At 43.5% G+C, this 25152-nt stretch overlaps 1 protein-coding gene and 1 pseudogene across 1 annotated transcript; one reads left to right on the top strand and one right to left on the bottom strand.

Annotated features, from left to right (window-relative positions):
• Window positions 1–258: 258 nt before the first annotated feature.
• On the top strand, window positions 259–24935 carry LOC135910064 (succinate dehydrogenase cytochrome b560 subunit, mitochondrial-like). The gene is made up of 7 exons (XM_065442051.2): window positions 259–420; window positions 1224–1286; window positions 3317–3427; window positions 5412–5473; window positions 19545–19708; window positions 20198–20340; window positions 23260–24935. Exons 1-6 carry the CDS (start codon window positions 404–406, stop codon window positions 20300–20302), a joined length of 522 nt encoding a protein of 173 aa, XP_065298123.1. The 5' UTR covers window positions 259–403; the 3' UTR covers window positions 20303–20340; window positions 23260–24935.
• On the bottom strand, window positions 17006–17968 carry LOC139059472 (uncharacterized; annotated as a pseudogene).
• Window positions 24936–25152: the final 217 nt, after the last annotated feature.

The following is a 25152-nucleotide window of genomic DNA, read 5'->3' as shown; positions in this document are numbered from 1 at the left end:
GCGCGTTATCAGTGTGACGCAGCATTCTCGACAGGAAAGTAGCGAGCGCCGAGTTTTCAGGAAAGGAAACGCAAGCAAGGCAGATGATGATTATTGTTGTGGGACAAATTTACACCCCAAAGGGTGCAACCGTTTTAAGAGTGTGGGACAAATATACACCCCAACGGATGCAACCGTTTTAAGAGTGTGGGACAAGATACACCTCAAAGGGTGTAAATTTTTCTATAAGTGTAGGTGCACGCGTGGAGCAGAGCGCATAGAGGCATAGCCGTATGTCGAGCCGATCCAATCCAACAGTCTCCTTCGGGCGGCCGTCTGTTTCTGCTATAGTTTCTGCAACTGGTTTCTGCGAACTTCTCATCCAGCTTTTAATACTTCGTTCAGCTGTGACTATCATCTTATCATGGCATACGCAGTGAGGTAAGCGCTTAACTAATGTATGGTAAGATTTTTCCGTGCTGTTGTTTCGTAGTTACGAAAGCGCTCCTGCGTGTCGAACGTGAAAGCTGCCCTTGGGGGCGCAAAGTCCTGACAAGTGTTGCAGAATGCACGGTGCGCGGTAGTGATGAACTTAGCGTCACATGTTGGTGGCTGTACGTAATTATATTTATTAATTCGTGTGTTTTTATAAGTTGTAACAACATGTCATTATTTCGCATTATTGTCGGCGCCTCCGACACCAAAGCGGCAACGGGGGCACCAAAGGAACCCAGACTGGTCCGTGGGTTTGCGCTCGCTGAGGCCCCAATTAACCCATGGGCCGCCCTGCTTCCAGCTTTGATCCCCCGGCTACCCCTTTGGTGCCCTGGAGATCCTGCGCCGCCTCCTTTATTATAATCTCAGGTGCTCTCCAGAGGCCTCCGGGTTACATGTGCCCTCCTGGAGTTAGTACTTATAAAAAAATCTATCATCGTGGCGAAAAAAGCGACCCGCGACTTATGCAGCAACAGTTAGAACCTTGCCGTTAGAAGTTCTGTAGTTTGAATGGCAGAAGAATAAAGTACGCCGTTCAGCTTACTAAGCGCTTTGGCTATAGATATGGAACGGCAAGGTTAATCCTGACTCCTCCCTTGAGAAGTGGGGCACTATCCCGACTTCTCCCAATCAGCTTTGTATCTACGTGTGTGTGAACACTTACGACTGCACAACTGCAAGTAAGAAAAGTTGTAGTACAAGCAATTGGCCTATCTAAGAGCTCTATCCTTCGGTTCCGTTTATTTCAGGTTCGCCAACAAAACAAGTTCTGTGTCACTTCTGAGACCAGTGACAGCTTTGCCCACTGCATGGTATGCCCGATTTTCGCATTGATATTGTTCTTACTATAGTTACTGTGGGTGCCAGTGTTATTCGTAGTTGCATTCACACTTGTGCAGACTACAGAAAAAAAAAGGAACCGATTACAATTACTTAATTTAATTTAAAAATAGATTACTTTTTTACTTTCCTCCGAACTTTTATTAACATTGCACAAATATAGTAAATTAAACGAGCTGGGCTTGCTCTTTCAGTGCGTCCTCAGCAGCCCTTCACACATTGTTTATTTTTACAAATAACCGCCTTTCGAAATTTTAGTATCTCTTCACGGATCTTGTTGTGAATACACTGGCAGTGCCATTGAAAACTCGCTCTATGTGCATGTTGAAGGGAAAAGCAGTATTGTACCTAATATCTGAACAAATTATGCATAAAGCTGGGTTTATACTGTTACAAATGGATGCTAGGGTCATAGGACAGCTGAGAAGTCCAGCATTCCAGCTGTTATGCCTAGATGACGGCAGGTCAACATGCGAGGTCAACGTCTGTTCTAGGTGTCTGCAACTGCCCCATTCTGTGAAAGGGGTAATGACCATCAGGGCCTGGCTCCTCTAATTGCTACAAAAGAGCCAACGTCCAACAGCTTCTGTGGGAACAACATAAACCTGTGCCTCCATATTACCTCATTATTTCATCATATGTAGGAGCAAAGGCACAGCATCAGAGGGGGAGTCTGGCGGGATGGTGCAAAAATAACAGTTTGACCATTCCAATTGGTCAAGACAAGGTCATCAAGTTCCCTTGCTGGCGGCCTAGAGAGAACGACTGCTTAAAAGCCGATCTCTTGGGTGCCCTGTCAGCTCAGACACGTAAAGTGTTCCTACATGTAGTCTGCCTTGATTCACTCATGTAGACTGCTGAGATATAGCTGGTTAACATAACCATAGAGCCAGTTGTAGATATGTAAAATAAGCCCATTTGTTTCCTTCAACTTCCTGAACTCATCTCCTCACTAACAAACAACTTTCGGCAAAAGAGATGGACAATGACATGGGCCGGCTAGTAACCTTAGTGCTACGCCTTGGTATAGCGCAGGCCCGCTACCATGTTTTAGGCATTCCGGCAGCATAGGGAAGCAACCATCTGTGTGACGCCCGAGTCCAAACCACGAACCCAGAAGCGGGATTTGAACTTTACTCAATGCTGCAATGATTGTACTTGGGTCACTATGAAGCACAGTGCTCCATTCTTGCTGGGACTCCGCAAAGGCGTTCTCACTTTAGGGCCATTGAAGAGCTGGAAAAATCACTTTTAGATGCTTTCTAGGCAGTATTGTCTGACATCAGTTCAAATCATCTGCCAACATCTGGTGGAACATTAAAATGTGCAAACAAATACTGAGCACTCGGGTCTGTCTGTCCGAACATGTGCATTTGCTGGGATGCTGCATTGCAGACTGCAGGCGTTGTTCTGTAATTTCTGCCAAATTCAAGGGCTGAAAGCTGTGTCACCTGTTACAGCTTGTCTCATGATGACGGTTACTGGGTTTTATTGCATAAGGGCCAGTTCTGGCTGCTTATCACTAAAGTAACTGGTTACATGTAATTCGTTACTCCAAAAAATAATTGAATTACAGTGAACACTACCAAGTAAAAAGTAATCAATCAGTTACAAAGCTACTGAAAAATGAAATTGCTTTTGAGTAATCACAAGTAATCAATTGCATGCAATTTGTTGTCTACAAGTCTGGTTCTGCTTCACGTGTTGGAAGACTAGAGGAAAATAAAGGTGTCATAAGTGCTAGGTCAATAGCTTGGTGGATGGTGGTGCACGAATAGGCAGTGGATGACAGCGATCACATGCATTGGAGTTCCAGGAGGGGCAGTCATTCTGCGGGCATTTATTTTGGACGTCAATAATTCGAACCAATTTTGCCTGTCCCGTCAAGATGTGAGCCAGTGGGGGGTACCTGCAGCTTGTGTTAACTCAATGCATTCACTGTTGCATCCTACTGACAGAAAGTTACTGGTTGTGTTGTATGTCTTATCTTTTTCTTTCCCAGTCTTGCACCCATGTCAGCAATGAGTCCCAAGCAGGCAGAAGCAACAGAACACTTTTTCAAGAAGAACAAGTCACTCGAGAGGCCTTTGTCTCCTCACCTGAGCATTTATGCGTAAGGAAATGTTCAGATTATTTCTTCAGCCATGTCTCATTGCAGCAGCATTAGTCATATAATAGCAACACCTTGAATGTATGTCAACTTCTTGCATTGTCTGTAATGTATCTAAGCAGAAGAAAATTGCTGACACACTCATTTTCAATTACTATAATGTTGTCTCACATGTTGACGGCATTGCATAGCAACTTAATATTTGGCATGCATTGGTATTAGGTATATGTGCTTATGCAATATCAAAAGAAATATTGAGCCAAGTAGTATTTCAAACAGGATAGCTTGATGTGAATGCAATGATCATGTGACAGGTACTTCCAGGCTAGCTAGAACTGTTGTTACTTTTATAGCTGATATGCACCGAGAGCCTCAAACGAAATGGTGAAAGATTGTAGTGTAGACTTGTGGCTTCTGTAGTATGTTCATACCCTTAACTCAACCCCCAGTCCTGATCTGTGCTCATCAGGGGAGGTTGTACCAATGTAGCCAATTACGAGTCACACTTGTTCAGCCTGATGTTTTGCTGCTGCCACCACCAAAGACAAGTTACGGTCGGTAATTGCCTTTTGGTTCAATTTTCAACACTAGAAAGTAGTAGAAGTCTGGAAAAAGCACATTATGAAGTATCAATAATCTATCATTATATTTTAAGGATCAGAATGACAGTAAATTTTATGACTACATAAAAGAAAGATGAGAAAGCTTGGTATGTTTTTTGCGGAATTGTTTTGGTGGTTTAGAAGGCTAAACAGTTCTCCCAAGGTGGCACATATCTGTTACAATAGTTTTAACATATGCACGCATAATAAGTTCAACCCAGAAGAGACTACTGCAGAAGTGGGCACAAAGTGCAGGGTTACAAAGGTATGTTTAGAAAATTGTAGGCATGTTTCAAGCTAACAAAATTGGGACGTATAAAAAAGTAGAAAAAAGGTTGCAAAGCTACATTGGCATCAAGTGTGGTGAAAAACTAATTTCATGGAATTGAATGGATATTGCTAGCTAATTCTAAACGTCAATAGTAGTGTGCAAGAAGAAACTGTATTAAACATTTTAATACTTTGAGCATAAAATCATTTTCAGGTAAAGTTCATGATAGATGCAGGTCAAAGACTGTTTAGCAAAAGGTAACTATTTGTTACGTAAAAGCCAACATGAAGAGGTAGTGATATCTTGCATAAACTTCAAAGAACCAATTTCATGACAGGCTGAGAGAGGTGCTAAGTTGAAGGATGGAACAGCAAGGGAAAGTCAAAAGTATGTTGTACACATGGCATATAAAGCACATTGCCTTCTTACTAAACAGTACAGCATCAAGATTTTTTTTTATAGTGCTGCATAGATGACAGGGGCATTTCTGATGTCCTTGTCATCTATACAACCCTATAAAAAAATGTTGATGCTGTACTGTCAGTAAGAAGGCAATGCGCTGATGCATATTCTAGAATGGATTGAATTAGCAATTTTTCTTATGCAGCTTAATATTTTTGGAGCAGTTGGAATTGTTAGTCTTACATATCTGACTTTTTTTAGTGCTTTATTAATAATCACCTGAACATTGTGAGATTACGATAAATTGCTTATGAAAATGGCTATTGGATGCTTATAGCTAGGTACCCTGTATAAAATTGAAATTTGTTAAGGTCTTTTTAAGGCTTTCAGATTTATATGGTTGCTCACCTGCATGCTGTTTCTGAAATGTGCTTGTAGAACCAAATTCGGATGGCTTAAGGCACTTTTACAGAACTGAGGCCATATTCACAAAAGTTTCTTATGCTAGAATTCTTTGCAACAAAAATTTATGGTCAATCCTGATGATGGACATATTATTAGCGAAGGTGACCGGCCAATGACTAACAGGGCTTAGGAATTAAAGGCTTTGGGATTCTTCACTTGATATTTAGAGGAGTATTTGTATGCTTCTTCTTTTTAATTATAGGCGGTGATCCAGCAAATATGAAATACCACTTTATTTGATTTGCAGGCCGCAAATGTCGTGGGTGCCTTCGCTGATACACAGGACAACTGGCATTGGCATGACAATGTGTGAGTAGTTTTTCAAAGCCAGAGCAGGGTTGTCTGATCTCTGTTGAGCAGCTCTAAAGGAGATGGTGAATTCTTTGTTTCACAATGTTTTAATCACTGAGAAAATTGAAGGCTTAAGGTGTTGCACAATCCTTCTGTATTTCAAACTGCCCACAATTAATGGGAGTTGTTGCACAGCTGTGGGGACTATCTCTAATGTTATACTCTCCTTAGCACTAGTGCCAGCTTTGAGTTGGAGACCTACACAGAGAGGGTGCCACACTCTCCAAGAAAACACCAGTGGAGCAGTGTGAACACGCAGCACCAGTGAGATCTTCTGAAGGAAAGTTTAATAAAATCGGGCAAGCAGCATTTTCTAACAAGTTCAAGAACAACTTAGAGTTCTGTTTAGAATCTTTCTTTGCCTCTTTGACTTTGTTGGTGCTCGCTGCTGTCTTGCCAAGTTTACCCAAGCCAATCACCCACTATACCACCCTGCATACTACCACACTAATTTATTGCACATTTGTGCATGTCGCTTTGAAAAAGTTGTTGCAGCTACATCAAAACATTTACATCATTGTGTTAAATCTCCATCATTTCACTACATTTGCGTAAACATTGTATGTATGTATGTATGTATGTATGTATGTATGTATGTATGCACAGTGGTGTAGCAACCGGGGGGGTTCTGGGTGCACCGGGCCAGTAGGGGGGGGGGGGGGGGGTCCTATACGTCTGAAGACACCCGAAAATTAATTGTCGATATCCTCGCCTTCCTCGACTACACCCGGGGAGGGGGGTGGGGATGACAGAAGAGCTAAGGGCGCCGGGTGCCAGACGACCTAGCTACTCCACTGTGTATGCATGCATAGTATATGGCTCATTGTGCACCAACAGTTGCATCATTACCATTACATTTGCATAAACATCAAGGAAAGCTCTTAAAGGGGTCCTGAAGCACCTCCGGGCTTGGCAAAAAGCAGTCTGCGAATAGCGTAGGCTGCTGTGAACATGGAGCTCGCAAGTGGAGCACGGAGTCGCCTTTTTCTTAAATTCTCTCTCTTCAACATAAGCCTGCTCCTTGCTCTTTTCAAGCTGCTTTATTTCGTAATATGGCGGGTTTCCACATGCGGATGCAGCTGGGGGGGGGGGACATCAATCAAGAAGGGCGTTTGGATCAGTGCACTTCTTCCAGCAGTCACTGTATATATTCATTGATGCAGTTTAATAAACAGGCTGAAATGAGCGAAAATCTGCTTTTGAATTTCTATAACAATTATAACTTCTGGAAGAAGCTGACTACCATCGTCTGCTCATGCTCAGCTGCGGCCACCCATGTAGGAATTTAACTATGGCCACCCTGCATATTGGTGTCATAGCCATGGGGTCCTGCTCATTTGGACTAGTTTTGAACACTCAAATAGCCTCGAACCATGTGAAGGTTAAGGTCAGACCACACACACGCTTGCCAGCTTGCGCTAACTCCTAGCCGCTCGTAGTTATGTGGCTTGGCAGACTTCGTATTGAGCTATTGATAGCACTTCAAAATGTGCAAGTTGGTTGTGGCTACTATCCAACAGTCAAGCTGGTGAAGGACAAAGCGAGTCCACACCATGTAGCATGCTCAGACTGGAGCATATGAGTGCGAATATTTATTCAAGCCCTATCATGCACAAAGTAAATGCTACGCATACTCGCTACATTTGCATATAGCTATGGTCTGATATGCATTGTAGATGCTACAGATGCCCTTTGAAGTAGGCGCTGCATGGCCATTGGTTCAGGTCAGATGACGAGGCCCAGCAAGTGGTGCAGACATGGCTTCGTGAGGAGCCAAACACCTTCTTTGCAGACGGGATACAGAAGCTGTTTGCATGATAACAAAACCGTGTTGCCATGCAGGAGGAATATGTGGAAAAGTGATATGCATTGTTCTTCCTCTGTGGAGATAAAGGTGTCATGTGAAAATTGTCTTTACTTTTTCATTTAGCCTCACATATGTGCACTGCCATTTACAGAATATAAAGCGAGTGGTGACAGTACCTCTGGTAGCAACATCTTGCAGTACTTTTTCCTTTCACCACAATGGATTAGAAACTTCTGGAGTTGCATGGCTTGTAAAAGGAGAACAGCCGCTATATGGCTCTGTTGCTGCCAGCATCTCAACATCAGCAACTAAGCAATGCATGATCCGTCATTGCTAGAATTGATACTATAATAGTTCTGTGCAGTATGACTTAACTCGGCATCCCATGATAGTATCACTTGTGCTGCTTCTCACATCCATGTTTCTTGTATTCCATTAATATGTATGTAGACCGACAAAAGCTATTATCTGAGGTTGATGTAAATTTACTGATTATGAATGGTATGTGTTACATTATGGAAACTAGCACCCAATCTCGGATGCTAATGTCATTATCTTGCTTACCAAGGCTTTGTTCTCACGAATGTGACACTTTGTACACCTTGAAACAATAATCCTTAACTTTAGCTTGACTTAATATTTGTCTTTAGTACCCATAAAAGGGGCCTTGCAGCACTCTCTTTAAAAGGTATGACTTGTATTGAAAGGCATCACTTAGTGAATTGTTTCTATTAACAAAGCTATTGACAATCAAATGTTGCTGCGTATTACAATGCCTTAGTGACTTTCCTCTACATGCTTTGTGCGGCACAGATTTGAGTCCAGCCCATTGAGCTTCTTGTGTCAACATGATGTGAAGATCATGTGGCACAACTCTCCCCTGTGCAGCCAATCTCATTGGCTGTAGTATCACAGTGGTATTGTTCTCTGCTGCCACATCAGGCAGCCACCTTTTAAGAGGAAGCTTTAGCTCGAGCCCAACTCCTATGCTGCCTCTTCTAATACATGTAAAGCACAGAAATACTTTTCTGAGATAACCCCTTTGCTGATTTTAATTAAATTTGGTGCATTTGAGAAATAAAGTTTAATTCTAGTGACTGGTGGAAGCAAAATTTTCATTTATGGCCTGTATCTTTTTTTTGCAATTACCTTTCTTTAAATTTAGGTTTACAACGTTTTAAAACCAAAGTTTACACATTTGTCTTTCTGCATCAAAAACAGAAATCACCTTCCTGCAAATTGTATCCATTAGAGCACCTAAAGTGGGCAAATTTTATATATAAGTTCACAACTTAGGTGAAATTGTTACACTGTTATGATGGCTTTGTCAAAGTTATATTCACATAATAACAGTATGTCGTGAACCGATGGGTTGCAGCGGAGTGCCAGAACCAGAGGACCAGTGTAGCAGGCTCTTAGAATGGACTACCACATGCCATGCTTGCACCGTGAGAATGCAGCAGCCACCTTATTTTCATCATCTTTTGCAGTGCCGACCGAGCGTGCCGACCTTTAGTGTCCGTACTGTCAGGATTGGGGGCTCAATCCCATCGCTCGTGATCCGTTGTCAAGATTGGAGTCCGGCATGAATTAGAAGGTAGCTGGCCTATGCCGTCATCCAACTTATCCACGCTGAGGACATTGATGAAGGGAAGGACTGCTTCTCATCGAGAACGAGGAATATGGGTTTATTTACAGTATTTACATGCAGTTCATCAGTCTAGCATGACTGCGAGAGAAAGTACGTCAGTCTAACACGACTGCTTGAGAGAGTGTCTCAGTCTAACATGACTGCTTAAGAAAGTGTCGAGCATCCGCACAACAGCGGTTTATAAACACTCGGTCCCCCTTGATTCCAAGGGGACGGAAACGTTCGTCCAGTCATTGTAAACACGCCGCCTCTCCCCGGGACGGCTTACACACACACACGCACACACACAGGTTCACGGTCTGGAACCGACGTCATACAGACTTTGTAGAACTCGGGGCTGACCCGCACAGCGCGGCCGGGTGCCCCTTTGTCTTGCGTCTCGAACGGCGCGTGGGAAGAGGCATCAGTAGACATTCCCGCGGCATCTCCCCCGCTCGCGGCCGACTCTGGTAAGCGGTGTTGTGTTGCGGTACAAAGCCTGCTTCGTTGAACTCATTCAGTCACAACGGTGACGAGGCTAGAGCGTAACGCCAAGGAAAGTTGCCGCCCCTGTTGCAAGTGGCTGGCAAAAGTTGCACTTCAGCTGGCTGTTCTTAACAGCGCCTCCATGGCCCGGAAATTCTCGACTGTCCAGCGCTGACAACCGCTGAGCAGGAAGAGAATGGCTGGTGGCCAGGGGGTGACGCCTTGGCTCGCAGCGACCACTTGCGTAATGAAGTCACCGCCCCAAAACATCCAACAAGGACAGGCAACCGCAAAACGAACCCCACAACACGGCTCTGCGCCGAGAGGACGTACCTTGGCTCTCACTTTAGACCCGCTAGGTTTCAAAGAAAACATAAGTGGAGAAAAAAAAAATGCTGCATTTCGCTATGCCAATTTTTGAAACAATTTCGTGCTGACAAATTCAGCAATCATGGAGGCAATCCTGCTAAATGAGAGGGGATCTTCTTTAACAAAATTAACGCTAGTAACTCTAAAATTTAGGCGGGACCCTCAAACGCAGAATTCAAGTTAGCCTGCTCAAACCATCCGCATTGCTATGCAACTTTCTCTTGTACAGAGCGAAGATGAACTTCACTCCGTACAAGTAACACGACAACTTCTGGGCGGCCCAAACTAAACAAGCGCAATCCTTATCTGAAGCGCTGTAGGCTTCCTCTCTTACATTTAGTTTACGGCTGGCATAGAGGATAGGATGCTCCTCGTTATCGTCGCCGACCTGACTAAGTACCACGCCCATACCTCTGTCGCTTGCGTCTCATTGAACTATGAATTCCTTTGTGTAGTCTGGCGCACGAAGCACAGGACGAGAAACCAATAGCGTTTACAAACTTTGCAAAGAGTTCTCTTTGTCCTTATCCCTGTGTACGCTGCTCGGTGCTCCCTTTCAGAGGGCGTCCGTTAATGGACTTGCCATTTGCGAGTAGTTCGGAATGTACCGTTGATAGTACCCCACAAGTCCCAAAAATGAACGAAGCTCTGTTTTTGTGCGTGGCTGAGAAAATTCTCCAATCGTAGCTATTTTCAGCTCGGCTGGCCGTCTCAAGCCCTGGCCAACAACATGGCCCAGATAAGTAAGCTGCGAATAACCAAACCTGCACGTTTCCGCTTTCATCGTTAAGCCGCCTTCCCTCAACCATGAGAACACCTGTTTGAGGTGCGATATGTGTTGTTCCCAGCTGTACGAAAAAATTGCTACATCATCAAGATATGGCAAGGCGAACTCGTCCAAGTCGTTTAGGACAATATCCATTAACTTAGAGAAGCTAAACGACGCGTTCTTCAGCCCGAAGCTGAGTGCGAGAGGGCGAAAAGTGCCTACAGGTGAGATGAATGCAGCATAGCAGCTGGCACTTTCTGAAAGGGGAACTTGCGAGTACCCCCGCACGAGATCTATCGTTGAAATGTATTTAGCAGCGCTCTTTCAATTCGTTCCTCAATGTTGGGTATCGGGTACAGCTGATCCCTAGTGATTGCATTTAACTGCCCGTAGTCAACACACAGATGAGGGTCCTTGTTAGGGGTTTCTACCAGTATTAGCGGTGACCTGTAGTCACTCTCAGCGGGCTCAATAACTTCCAACTCTAGCATGCGCTGTATCTCTGCCTCCATAATTTCTCTCTGTCTTGGAGACACCCTGTAAGGCTTTGATCTTACGGGTTTGGTTGATGTCAGCTCTATTTCATGCGTTATTAGTTCGGTTCTACCCGGCCGATCGCTGAATCTGTCGAGATATTCCCCTAACTCCCCTATTAGCTCATCTAGCTGCTCCAGTCTTAGAGCATGCGAGCTTACCGAATGTTTTACTACTTGTTCTATGCCGATTTCAGAGTTGGGGGTCGCCCTATACTCCTTAAACTTGGCACTAGTGCCATCCTGCTCTTTGATGGTACAGTTAACGACTCCGCTCCGCTCTATATACGGCTTCATCAAATTGCAGTGATATATCCTCACCTCCTTCCTGCGACTGGGCATTTTCAGAGCATAGTTACTATCTCAAAGTTTGTGCAACACTTTAACGGGCCCGTCCCAGTGAACTTCAAGCTTGTTCTTTCGGAAGGCCCTTCTTCCTCCCACATCTCTTTAAACATTCTCAGTGGAGAACGGAGTGTCCTCCCATACACTAGGTGTGCTGGCGAGAACCCTGTCGCTTCATGTGGAACCGTTCGCAAAGCAAACAAAGTTGCCGGCAGACAGTTCTCCCAGTCCTCCTTATGCTCGTAACAGAGTGCACGCAAAACTCGCTTAAGCACTGAATGCCACCTCTCTATACTGTTTGACTGAGGGTGGTAGACAGAACTGTGTATTAACTTTACCCCGCACTTTTTCAAGAATGTGGAAGTCAGTGCGCTCGTGACTACTGACCCTTGACCCGCCTGAATTTCAGCTGGAAACCCAACTCGTGCAAACACTGTCAAAAGCGCGCCTACTACTTCGGTGGAGCTGAGCTCATTCAGAGGGATTGCTTCTGGAAACTTTGTAGCTGGACACAGCATGGTAAACAAGTACCTGTAACCTGATTTTGTTTTTGGTAGAGGCCCTACCGTGTCTATTACAAGTCGTCTGAAAGGCTCTGTTATTAAGGGCAGCTTGTGGGACCTTTAGTGGAGCTTTCCATGTCTCTCCTGGTTTACCAGAGCGCTGGCAGGCGTCGCATGATCTTACAAAGCTTTCTACGTCTTTGAAACAGCCAGGCCAGTAGTATTCCATGAGCAACCTTTCCTTTGATTTGTTTATGCCTAAATGGCCGGACCACCCATTTCCATGACAGAGACTCAAAAGGTCCTCCCTCTACTTAGTAGGTACGACTAACTGATCTAAAATCCTACCCTTTCGATCTCTGTAGTGCCGATACAACAATCCTCCTCTCTTATGTATCGTCACGTTGCGCCTAGCAATGCCTTCTTTAGCTCTGTGATCTAATTTAGCTAAGCTCTCATCATTCTTTTGCTCGGCTGCCAGTGACTCTCTATCTACACGTAAGAGCTGATCAAAGTTCTTTGAGGCCGGTGATAACGACCCTGTCTCGCTCGTGTTTGCGTCAGCTTGCTCTTCCTGCAGGCTTGAACTTTGACACTCTAGTGATACGCTCTCATTGAGCTGGTCAGCTGGCAGGCTCTCCTCGACTGATTTTTTCATGCCTCGAGCCTAGCTCAGATTCAGGTATTGAAGTTATCCATTTTTCTGCTTCCGCTGGAGCAGCTTGTGCATTTTCAGCCGAAAGCGACGCGATTTTACGAGCTTGGCCTCGCGTCAATGCCTGTACTACGCCCTCTCCCAGTTTAAGCCCTTTTTCACGCAGTAACTGATTTGAACGATTCGAAAAGATGTAAGGGTACTGCAGTGACAAAAATTTGGAAACTGCATCCTCAGTCTCTAGCTCCCCAAGTGGTCCACTGATTTTGACTTTGGCCATGGGCAGACACACGCTGTGTTCTTCTACAACCTGTTTGATGCATGCTACTTCGCCGCTGAAGTCATCTACCATCACGTATGATGGATGGACAATGTCCATCGTGGCGGCACTGTTTCACAGCACCGGGCATGGTTTACCATTATCTTGCAGGTCGTGAAGATATGGACCTAAAAGTTCCATATTCTCGTCTTTTTCCTCCACGTAGGAGAAAACTACGCTAGCCTTGCCACAGTTTATAGCTATATGTCCCAGTTTGTGGCATTTATAACAGCGGATTGGTCTGAAAGATTTGAATTTTTTTTTCTGCTCTTTTGGTACTGTTTCGCCGTTAGGTTTCTCCTCGCTCTTTTCTGCGGGCTTTTTCTCCACGTCTACAGGCTCCAATCGTCTAGTCTGCGAACCCTTTTTAAACGGAAATGGTTTCCGCTGTCCATTTCGACCGTCCCAGTTTCCGTCCTCAGCGTTCAACTTTCTACGCGTTGTGTACTCCGGCTAATTCAGCCGCTTTTTCCACACTGCTTACATTCCCTCTGTCTTGCACCCACAGTTTCACAGCTTGTGGGATCAGTGGCGTAGCTAGGTTGTCTGGCACCCGGGGCCCATAGTTCCTCTGTCACCCCCCTCCCCGGTTGTAGCCGGTGGAAAGAGGGGTGTCTTCAGACGTATATGACACCCCCCCCCCCCCCCTTCACTGGCCCCTTGCACCCGGGGCCCACGGCCCCCCGGCCCCCCCTGTTGCTACGCCACTGTGTGGGATGCTTCTGTAATAAGTCAATAATCATGTCTCTGCTGTCGTACGCTTCCGCGCTTTTCAGCCACTCGACTAGGTTGGCCTTTAAGCCGTATGCAAACTCCGGATACCCTTCGCTATCTTTCTTGCCTGTGCTCCTAAACTTTTGCCGAAAAGCTTCGGCTGAAAAGCGGTATTTCTTCAGGAGACTAGCCTTAACTTTTGCATAATCATATGCATCCTGTGCACTCAGTCTGGTGATTACTTCTGCCGCCTCACACGGCATCATAGACAGCAACTGCTGTGGCCATGTACTCGGACCGAAGTTCATCTTCTCGCAAGTCCTTTCAAAATTGCTTAGGAACAAACCTATGTTGGTGCCAACCTCAAATGGCTTTAATAGCCTGTCCATGCGGTATGATTCTGCCTCGCTTGATCATCCCAGAGCTCCTTCACTTCCTTGAGACAACTCCTAACGTTTTGCTTTCAACTTCAAGTTGCATTTTTCTTAACTCACGTTCCTCTATCTCTTTGTCCCGTGCTTCTCTTTTTTTTCAGAAGTTCCAACCCCATTTCAATTTCTTCCTCACTGGCCTGTTCAGAAATCAGCTGCAATAATTCCAATTTTAGCATTTCCTTGCGTACATCTAGGCCCAGTTCCTCACCAACAATCAACAATTCGTCTCTCAGCAATCTCCTTAACTCCATGATTGCTGCTTTACTGCAGTGATCCTGCTCGGTAAATCTAGCTAGGAAAACACAACCTAGCTAACACTCAACAATCTAGCTTCCCTACTGTTCTAAACAGAACAACCACAAAATGAAGCCTAGAGAGTCAAAGCAAGAACCAAGCACTCACCGCAGACACAGCACCACGTCGCAAAGTCCATCTCACCGCTGTCAGCCAGTTGTCAGGATTGGGAGCTCAATCCCATCGCTCGTGATCCGTTGTCAAGATTGGAGTCCGGCATGAATTAGAAGGTAGCTTGCCCATGCCATCATCCAACTTATCTACGCTGAGGACGTTGATGAAGGGAAGGACTGCTTCTCATTGAGAACGAGGAATATGGGTTTATTTACAGTATTTACATGCAGTTCATCAATCTAGCGCGACTGCGAGAGAAAGTACGTCAGTGTAACACGACTGCTTGAGAGAGTGTCTCAGTCTGATATGACTGCTTAATAAGAAAGTGTCGAGCAACCGCACAACAGCGGTTTATAAACACTCGGTCCCCGCCTTGATTCCAAAGGAACAGAAACGTTCGTTCAGTCATTGTAAACACGCCGCCTCTCCCCTGGACGGCTTACACGCACACACGCACACACACACACACACACACACAGCTTCTAGGTCCGGAACCGACGTCATACGGAATTCGTAGAACTCGGGGCTGACCCGCGCAGCACGGCCGGGTTCCCCTTTGTCTAGCGTCTCGAACGGCGCGGGGGAAGAGGAATCAGTAGACGTTCCCGCGGCATCTCCCCTGCTCACGGCCAACCCAGGTAAGCGGTGTCGTGTTGCGGCACAAAGCCTGCTTCGTCGAACTCATTAAGTCACAACAGCGACGAGGCTAGAGCGTAATGCCAAGGAAGGTTGCCGCCCCTGTCACAAGTGGCTGGCAAAACTTGCACTTCAGCTGGCCGTTCTTAACAGTACATAGTGGCGTCGGTGGGCACTACAAGTACACTTCAGAGGGCTGTATAATACATCAATTTTACCTGCTTTAGATTTATCTATATATTTAGTTATTTATTTACTTACTTAATGAATTACTTTTTTACTTCTTTATTTATTTGAAATACCTGCAGCGCCTGAAGACATTATTGAAGAGGGGAAGAATACATAGTGTTTGCATGAAGCTGGCATGAAGCTGGCATGAATCAAAAACTATCACACACACCATTATACACCAACATAACATAACCGCACATGCCGTTTAACATCCGACAACCGAGCTCAAAATGACGTTTCAGTTCAGCATTCAGTAATTTGCTGTGGCACCCGCAGTGGTGGCTTAGCAGCTATGGTGTTGCACTGCTAAGCACGAGGCCACAGGATCAAATCCCGTCCACAGAGGCCGCATTTCGATGGGGGCGAAATGCAAAAAAAACACCCATCTCCCATGCATTGTGGGCATGTTAACGATCCCCTGATGGTCAAAATTAATCCGGAGTCCCCCCACTAATGCGTGCCTCATAATCAAATTGTAGTTTTGGCACGTAAAAACCTAGAATTAATTCAGTTTGTTGTGGCAGTTGTAAAGAAGTTTGCAAAATATTCTCGCCCAACTTTTTAATATCATTATCTAGGCGATTACGGCACACTTTAAATTGGCGGAATAATTCTATATCTTTAGTTGAAATAAACTTGCCATAGAGAAAATTTTTATGCACGATTCGTCTGAGAAGCTGAGAGTTTATCCATGGTTTCCACATTTCTTTGCTTGGATTAACGCACACTGAGGGAAAGCTAGATTCATATATCGATTTGACAATATGAAGAAATTTTTCATAGGCCCCATTTGCTTCGTTGAATTTATATACATCTTCCCCAACAGGCATTTTATATTTGTTCCCGAAATATAGACAAATTGTGGGGGGGGTTATTTTTTGCATCTGGTGCATTGACTGCGTTACCTTTTCCCGTACGGGCACTTTGGCACAAATAAATATAGGCAAGTGGTTGCTTAGGCCATAGGCAAATACACCCGTCTTAACTTTTTCAAGGGTGATATTTGTGAAAAAAATATCAATTAAAAATAATGAATTTTCAGAAACTCTAATGGGAAGTTAATTACATTTACTAAACCATTCATATTCAGTAAAATATCTAATTGTAGAGTTGGGGAATCGTTTTTCATCGTAATGATATTGATTTCCCCGGCGTAAATTAAATCAAGCCGATTTTTATTAACAAACTCAAAGATTTCTTCTAATTTATGAAAAAAATTGCTAACGCTGCCATTGGGAAGGCGATAACATACTATAATAACGGTGTTTTGCATTGTTATTGCTAGAACTTCATAGTCAGTTGTTGTTGCGGAGTGTTTGGGCAGTAAGTCACACTCAAATCCTTCCTTTACCAGGATGCATACTCTGCATATGCGAGAATGTGACCGATTTAAGTAGAAGGTACTATAATTTGGGTTACGGAAAATGTCTGTATCGTTCATTGACAATGTTTCTGTTAACAGTATCGTATCAAATGATTGCCCTAGCTGTTTAAAAAACCAGCAGAGGTCGTTTTTCTTATTTGAAACTGAGCGGATGTTCAGATGAAAGCATTTAAAGGATCGCAGAAGTTTACCTAAATGCTGACTGAATACTTGCGGCAATATGTAAGTCTCCTCACTTGCACAAGTCATCGTTATCAAGAACTGTTTTTAAACGAACTTATCAATATCCCTTGCGGAAGAAACAGCCACTGCGCATTCACAGTCAGTTTTTCAGACAGGAAAGCGGCCGTTGCTATGCCACACATATTTGTAGTTCGTTCGCTTCGCCCATATCTTTTGTCACATTTTCAAGCAGGAATACATCGTCTTTTGATTCACGCAACTTCTTTCTGCTTTTCCACCAGTGGTCCCTATCAGCTTGTTTCGCAAAGCGACAGGTTGTGCCCTGTATTTTTTCTTTTTTTTGACGACAGCTAGTGAACTGAAACAACGTCATTTTCCGAGAGCTGTGGAACTTCGAGCTGCATGGCTACTTTGTATAGCTTTTCGAGCAGGTTTTCTTTTTCAGAGTGTTGAATCCCATGAAATTCCAGGTTTAAGCGGCGACTCCTCCATTCAAGCTGGTCAATTTCAGCTTGCAGCTGATTGACGTCACTCTCATTTTTTTTAAAGTCTTTCAGTTCTGCATTTTAGTTCCTTGATCTCATTTTCATTTCGCTCCGTTCATTGTTGCAGTTCATTGTACTGTTTGCTCAGAAATTGTAATGTGTCTTCAATGCCCTCAACTACCTCCCGGAGTGGCAACAGCTTGTCAAGCTTTCCGTTAATTGTCTTTAACATTTGCCGCATGTCTTGCACGTCAGAGTCATCACTCGATTTCTTAGGTTGTGCATGTAATTTCTGCCGTCTACAAGCCGTGCAGCGCCAAGCCAGGGGGTATGCATCTCCCTTTGACTTAATTGTCGTGTTTGAGATTCCTGAACATTTTTTGACGGCCTAAATAAAAGATCTGCTTCCAACTGACACCGTGTATTAACTTTTTCTTTTATGTACAGCAACTCGTCAAATTTGGTGCAGTGGTTGTCGAGAAAAACGATTTCTGCTTTCCCATGTATTTAGATAGGCACCCCCAAGCAAAAGCTCCCTCTTGGTGATGCATACAGATGACATAGTGTCATTAAGAGGTTTACAGAGGCTTGCAAATACATGTGATAGTGAAAAGACGTTGGCCTTAATTTTAGTTCAGAGAAATTGTGAATTATGATATTTAATGAGGACATGGATAATGACGTGGCATCAGTTCAACAGCAAGTTTTACCAATAGTCAAGCAATATAAATACCTGGGTGTATACATAAATTAATTAATGACCTAGTCAAACATCCACCATAATAATCTGAGGAAGTACTAGGGGAAGCAGAATGAAGCTATAATAAACTATAAAGCACTCTGGGGCTACAATAAATATGAGGTGGCACGAGGAATTGGGATTGTTAAGGCATAATGGTGCAAAGCCTAGCATTCGCAAATGCCATTTCGTGCTTAAGATAGAAGATCTTGTCAGGGTTAGAAAATAACTAAATTTTGGTGGCCAACTGTCATTGGGGGCCCACAGTAAAACCACAAACGAGGCTGTGCAGGATGACATTGGTTGGGCCTCTTTTGAAATCTGAGAAGCAGTAGGCGAAATTAGTTTTGAAGAAACACTCAAGAACACAGATGAAAAGAAATGGCTGCCTAAAGTACACGAATAGCTGTACCTCAATAGTGTGGACACAGAATGGAGGAAGAGGTAAAAATAGTTGCCAACCAAGTACAAGGTAGCTAAAAGTTCAAATAGACAACTGGGAGTAACCAAAAAGAAATTTAAAGAAACTGGGACGGTAAATTGGATGCAAGGGATGGAAATAAAAATGTCCATATAGATTTACAAAATTGGCAAAAAATAAATTAGAGGCATGCTGCCTGAGGACAAAAACATACCAAAGCAAATTATTTACGACAAGATAATTGGGATGTCTCTGCAGCAACTAAATTCTGAAGAAGACTAAGTACATCGAAATGGAATGCCAAGACATTCACCCAGCAAGAACTATGAGGAAAGTCCACCTTCCAGAAGCGCTGTGATTCAAAGCAGATGAAAGCAGTAACTGGTCAGCGATCAAGATAAACAGGAGTTTTGAGTATTGGTGGGAAAAAAGACAGGGAATAGATTGATAGATCTAGAGTCATTGCAGGCTTAGGTAACTGTAGAAGATAGAGATAAATGTTTTAATGAAGGGACGATCAAGGAGAGAAGCTAAATGTTAGTCTGCGACAGATGTACTAAAACAGATTAGCTCAGGCTAGCTGACTATTTGTCTTCCCCATTTCACAGGGGATGCCAATAAAAATCATCATCAGATTTCTCGACTATTATTTCTGCCAATGGCATTGCTTGGTAGTATTGACCAAAGAAATTCACTCAGTAGCCGTTCGGATTACTTCTGCATAAAAATAAAGGGGGTAAAAGCAGTCAAAGTTTTAAAAAGTTGAAGGAAAAGGCAAGCAGTCTTTGGAAAAAAATTATGAAATCCCAACTGCATGTATAGGATTAACACTTGGCCCAGATTTTCAAGACAGTACAGTATAACCAAGTTTGTTTATCATGCTCAAAAAGTATGTCAGGACCCCTTTAAAGTACGAACTTTCTATAAGTGTGAGTAGCTTCACTTTATGACCACGACGTATTTGTTTCTCGTGCCCAGGCCTGTATGGAATGGGTGTGATGCCATTTGTGTGCTCGCACCAGTTCCCGCACTATGTGGAGGCCCTGCAGGCAATGCACATCTCACCCATCCTCACTTTCCCAGTGAAGCTTGGCCTGGCCTTTGCCCTCTTCTACCACACTTTCAATGGCATGCGCCACCTGGTGAGTTGTGTGTCATGGTGTAACGTCAGGATTTCCTCTGAGATCATCCAGCTTAAAGGAAGACCTTAAAATGCAGAAACCTTCTTGTGTCGTGATTTGGTGCATAACCCTATGCTGTTTCTTTGAAAGACTGATGGCACACTTGCTTTAAAATCTTGCCGTAAGATGAGACTTTTTATATGTTCAGCATTTTGTATTCAGAACTGCCATGCTTGCAGCTAGGCATGTCTAGTTCAGCGGCTCATATGTCGGCTCTTAGTCGGACCAGAGACAGAAGTTACACTGAATGTCTAGTATGATTTGCACATTTAAAGCTTTAACATCCTTAATAGAAAAGAGAATGTTAAGAGCAGAATGTAAACCAGTTTAAGCTATACTGCAAAGAAAGGGACTGTGTGTGCTATGCTCTCCCATATGAAATTACTATGTACAGTTGTGTATAACCATCCACATGCAGAACATGAAACTTCTGCTGGTACATGCTTTCAGGCCTGGGATTTGGGTCTTGGCTTCAGCCTCAAGGAGCTCTACGCAACAGGCTATCTTATCATAGGCGTCAGTCTGGTGGCAGCAGTGGTTTTGGCCCTCAAATAGACCTGCCTTATACCTGGACTGGAGCACCTAGGGTCAAGGTGATAAATTTGCCCAGTGACATGCACACTTTAACACTCTTGATGTGCTTGGTCAGGATCTCTGGGAGTGTTAGTACAATATCTATGACAAATGTGTTTCTAATACCCCTGTCAGATTGGAAAATCTAATGGCATTCAATACATCAAAACGTTGGCAGTTTTGCTCAAAAGGTGTAGCATTATTAGCGATTGGTAAAGTAATTAGACAGCTACACAAAGTAAGGTTCGTATTTTTATTGGCTGTATAAATTGCAGTAAACATTCACTCAACTAATTAAATTAACAAGCATGGTTTCATGCATGCACAGGCAAACATGAACAAATCTCTCTCAATGACCATGAGCAGCCGCTATCGCATGCTACAGTGATGAAAACACTTGCTTCACCGCACCTCTAAAACTTGAGATTACATGACCTCCAACATTAGGCACATGAAAAGACAGTGCACATGAAGCCACCAGCATCTCAACTAATCTTTAGCCTTTGCAGCTGCTGCAGATTACCATATTTACTCAATTCTAATGTGCCCTCGATTGTAACGTGCACCTGCTGTTTGCCATGACCTAAAAAAAGATAAGAAAGAAGAGAAGTCCTTTACAGTATTGCGCACCTAATTCTTTCATACAGGAAAACAACTTCCTCTCATTTGAAAAAACAAAGATTTACTCCCAATACACTAAAGTTGCGAGAATTAAAGAAAGTCGCATTTTCGCCCAAAAGGCAAAGCATTGATTACGATAGCAAATTAGTAGACAGTTATATGAAGAGTAAGGATAGTAGTTTTATCCGCCGTATAAACTTTTAAACATTTGCTTATGAACTAAATTGCCAAGCATGGTGTCACGTGCACACAAGCAAACATGAACACGTCTCACGCAGTGACTGCGGGAACTCTATCAAAACGCTAGAGTGGGGAAGTGTGGTAGCAAGAGCTAGCGAATTGACCTTTGTGCGATCTCTCCCTTCAACGCGAACTAACCGACGAGAACCACAGCACAGTGTGCCTAGATGCGTAGATTCTGTCTCTATCGCAGATCGCTTTCAAGATAGGGACCGCACGGCCGCACCATACGTAGGAGCTGTTGGAGTATAAAGCTTCTCCTGCTTGCGCCAGTCCTGCGCGAAAGTTTGTGGAACTCCGAATGCCCGTTATGTGGCCGCATTTGAGTCCGCCTCCGCACACCTGATCACTCTCTTTTTATATGCAGCATCGTGATGAACTCAGCATGTCTTTGCACTCGGCACTTCCATGCTGATAGAGAAAACTTGGACAACGGGAAAACCGGGAAGACGAACAGTGCACTAACCTAAGCACACATATTACAGCACATGGAGGAAGCTACGGCAGCTAGGCTTGAAACGCGTGTGAGGCGGCCATTTGGAAATGCCAATGGAGACATGGTAATGCAGATTTAGCGTCATACTCGATTCTAGTGCGCACGCAATTTTTGGACCCGTTTTATCGTAAAAAAGTGCGCATTAGATTCGAGTAAATACGGTAATTTCAAGATAAGGTGCATTGGCTGCATATGCGCTCAACTGTGCGAACAGCCATGCGCAGCCTGCCTAAAAGAGGCGATGCACGCCCTCCTCTTCTAGTGCATGCATGATCGCGTGGCCTCCATCGTTGGGTGTGTGGAGAGACAGCGTGCATTAAGCCATCATGTTTCTTAGCTCACCCTCGCATGCTTTTCCTTGCACTCACAGCATACGGCACACAGGGCGCTGTAGAATTTTATCGCTCGTGGACTTTCTATAGAACATTGTGGCAATGGCAAAAGTTCACCTAGAGTGTCCATATTTGCTATAGAAATAGTAACCTTAGTAATCAATAGTAGACAAACAAGGGATGTCAAAATGTTCCCCTGTCAAAGTGTTGGCTCTAGCAACATCGTTCTTCGACCATTATAGATAAATAATAGTCTCTGTGTGATCCTCTGTCTTGTTTGGCAAACAAATAACATTGAGCTCCTGGAACGTCGCATGGCAAGATTTAATACCAGTTGCTTAATATGGGGAGAGCAATGCGTGTAAGAATAAAATGCTGGAAAAATGTCCCCATGTGTGTGCAAAAGGTTTCTCTTTATTAAAATTAATTTAGGTATTTATGTTATTCGCTGTAGTACTTCAGTGGCTGTGGTGTTGTGCTGCTTAGCGCAAGGTCACAAGTTTGATTTTGGCCGCGGCGGCCGCATTTTGATGGGAGTGGAATGCAAAAATGCTCATGTACGGCATGCCTCATAATCAGATCAAGACTAGAGCCAGGTATGGATCAAATTAGTTAATTTATCACTGAAACCATGGGGCACATCTGGTAGCACAATGAATGCACAGGTATGCTGTCTCTTGCTTATGAGATCAAATGCATAGCAATTTTGTATCTTACAAAATATAGATCATTGCTATTAAAGTAGTAAATATTAATTCTGTTGTGCTGTTTTTGCTGATCCTGTACATTTCTTGGCGCTTTTCGGTGGTGAGCATTAACATGTTCTGCAACATATTTGAATGAGTTTCCTGAACTCATTCCAAATGATTGCAAGCGATCACAAATGTCACTTTCATCTATTGACATTAAATATTCCCACGTAGCGGCAAACTAGTGACATATACAGTTGTCATTCGGTGCAAATGCATTACATTTTCTTGTGTGGCAGGGTTATTGTTGAACATTATCATGCCTTTACTGACCCAAGCTTTGTTGTTTTCTTTAGCCATGCACAGTAAAAGGAAGTGCCTTGATGTGCATCTATTTTTTCTCCTAGTGTGTCTGCACCCTTTTTTGTCAATCTACTAGGGTGGAGGAAATTGTATTCATGAGGTTGCATGCCTAGGTGGCCTCTACACCGGCTACCATATCTATTTGGAATTGGCCACACCTTCCACAAGATGCAGCATGCACAAACTTTCCCTTTCCAGTGATGGAAGCAGACGTCTGCCACTTAGTATGGAATTGTCCACCTTTACAACTGGAATGCTCCCGTCTCCTGCAAGTTGGCCTCCACTGCAGTGCTATGTCTAGTGACGATGGCTAGATGTACAAAAGCAGATACCACAAAACACTTCCTTAAATTCATGGACTTCATGAAGAACACAGGCCTTACAGTGCACGTATAACACCTATCAAACAATATGCTTTAGAGACAATTCACTGAGCACGCGCTGGTGGGCGAGTTGGTTAGGCATGATTACAAAGAAGGCGCCACATAAAACAACAGACGAAGGAAGGAGACACGAGACACGTAAGCTTCACTGAAAAATTTTTAAGATATCTTGCACATCTGGCAACTGTTATGAGTTTATTGTAAGATGCCCAATTTTTAGGCTGTTATCAGTTGTAACGACACCAATAATTTTACTAATTTTCATTTGCGTACAGTTTAGGGCAAAACTAACTTCAAAAGAATGAAATGCAGTTGCCAACAGATTTTTCTGACCCTTAATATTCATACCTGCAGGCACCATTGCCACTGACTTCATAGGAATGAGAATAGTGCAGTCAGTCTGTCAACGTTACATGATTACTTAATCATTAAATATCATGGATATTTCTGCATATCTGTGGCTCAGATACATTTAACTACAACTATATAGAGCTGAAAGGTGCCTTTTCACAGAATCTGTTTTTTTCATTGTTGTTGAAGCATGATTTTTTTTTTTTTGTAGAAAGCTTACTCTAAACTCATGCTGTTCGAGGTACACATACACACTTTATTAACAATCACTTACCTATAGACACAGATAACAAGCAGCAGCAAACTTGCAATAGCAGATACTAACAAGGAAAACATTGCTTTTACATCATGGTAACTTTTTCAGCGAATCTTATGTTTTTGCTGTTGCTTTAGGAACTTGTCTGTATAATCATTCACGAAGCAAGTACCCCCTGGTGTCCTTTCAATATAAGACTTTCAATGGAAAGTTCAAAGAGCAATGAGCAAAATATTTTCAACAGAATTTGTTTTTTATAAAACTTCATGCAGCATCTGTAAAATTATGAAATGCACGCAAATTTGTAAACATTATGAAAAATCTGGGTGGGCCGGCAGGTATGGAGTTGTTGCTTTTGTCAATCTTACTCTGTGCTCAAAGCCATTACCAGTTCAAACAAATAGGCACCGTCAAGCTCTGAAGCGCTAAGGGCCAGTGTTACCATCACTCTCATTACTGTTGCTACTGTCAGTTCCATCAAACAGTGGCTGTGTTGTCATCCTGTCATCCTCATTACCACTTTCCCCTTCTGCCTGATTGAGTTTCGCTTGTGCTAGGACACCTCCAGCAACCACCAACCACACTGCTGTGTAGCTCATGTATGCTATTGTGTGCAATGCTGTAGTTTGGGAAGTCCTTGGATGTTGTGGACGAAGTTAACACAAATTTATGTTACCATTGTTATTTGTTGCTCATGCAGCTGAACGAAATATGGGAAGAAGTGACAGAACCTGCGTGTGTAGACATATGCAAAGTATCTATCCCTTTTCTTGTTGTAAACTTGTTTTGTGTGCATACGTATGGGAGGTGTTGCTCATTTTGGTGGCTTGTATTAAAGGGGGACTTGTGTAGCGCTTATAAATAAAGATATAATGATGTGCAAATTTGCTGCTGGGCAAATGGTGTTGCAACTTGAACTGCACAAGTTATTCCCATATATTCACCGACGATCCTCAACTCAGTGGCCCCCTTTATGGAGGTCAGCAATTCCCTATGACTGAAGTATACTCCATTTTCTACATAGCAGGCAATGCTACAAAGGCTAGGGAGACTTCTCTCACTGCTTGCATTCACAGCCCAAAAATAGTGTGTCACATATAA

Source organism: Dermacentor albipictus, chromosome 4, assembly GCF_038994185.2.
Source record: "Dermacentor albipictus isolate Rhodes 1998 colony chromosome 4, USDA_Dalb.pri_finalv2, whole genome shotgun sequence".
NCBI classification, from domain to species: Eukaryota; Metazoa; Arthropoda; class Arachnida; order Ixodida; family Ixodidae; genus Dermacentor; species Dermacentor albipictus.
This window is presented reverse-complemented; position numbering and strand designations above follow the sequence as displayed.

Excerpts from the sequence above, each read along its gene's own strand:
- LOC135910064 (XM_065442051.2), top strand. Across the intron at positions 1,287-3,316 it reads ACAGCTTTGCCCACTGCATG|TCTTGCACCCATGTCAGCAA; the intron begins GTATGCCCGATT and ends TTTCTTTCCCAG. Across the intron at positions 19,709-20,197 it reads TCAATGGCATGCGCCACCTG|GCCTGGGATTTGGGTCTTGG; the intron begins GTGAGTTGTGTG and ends ACATGCTTTCAG.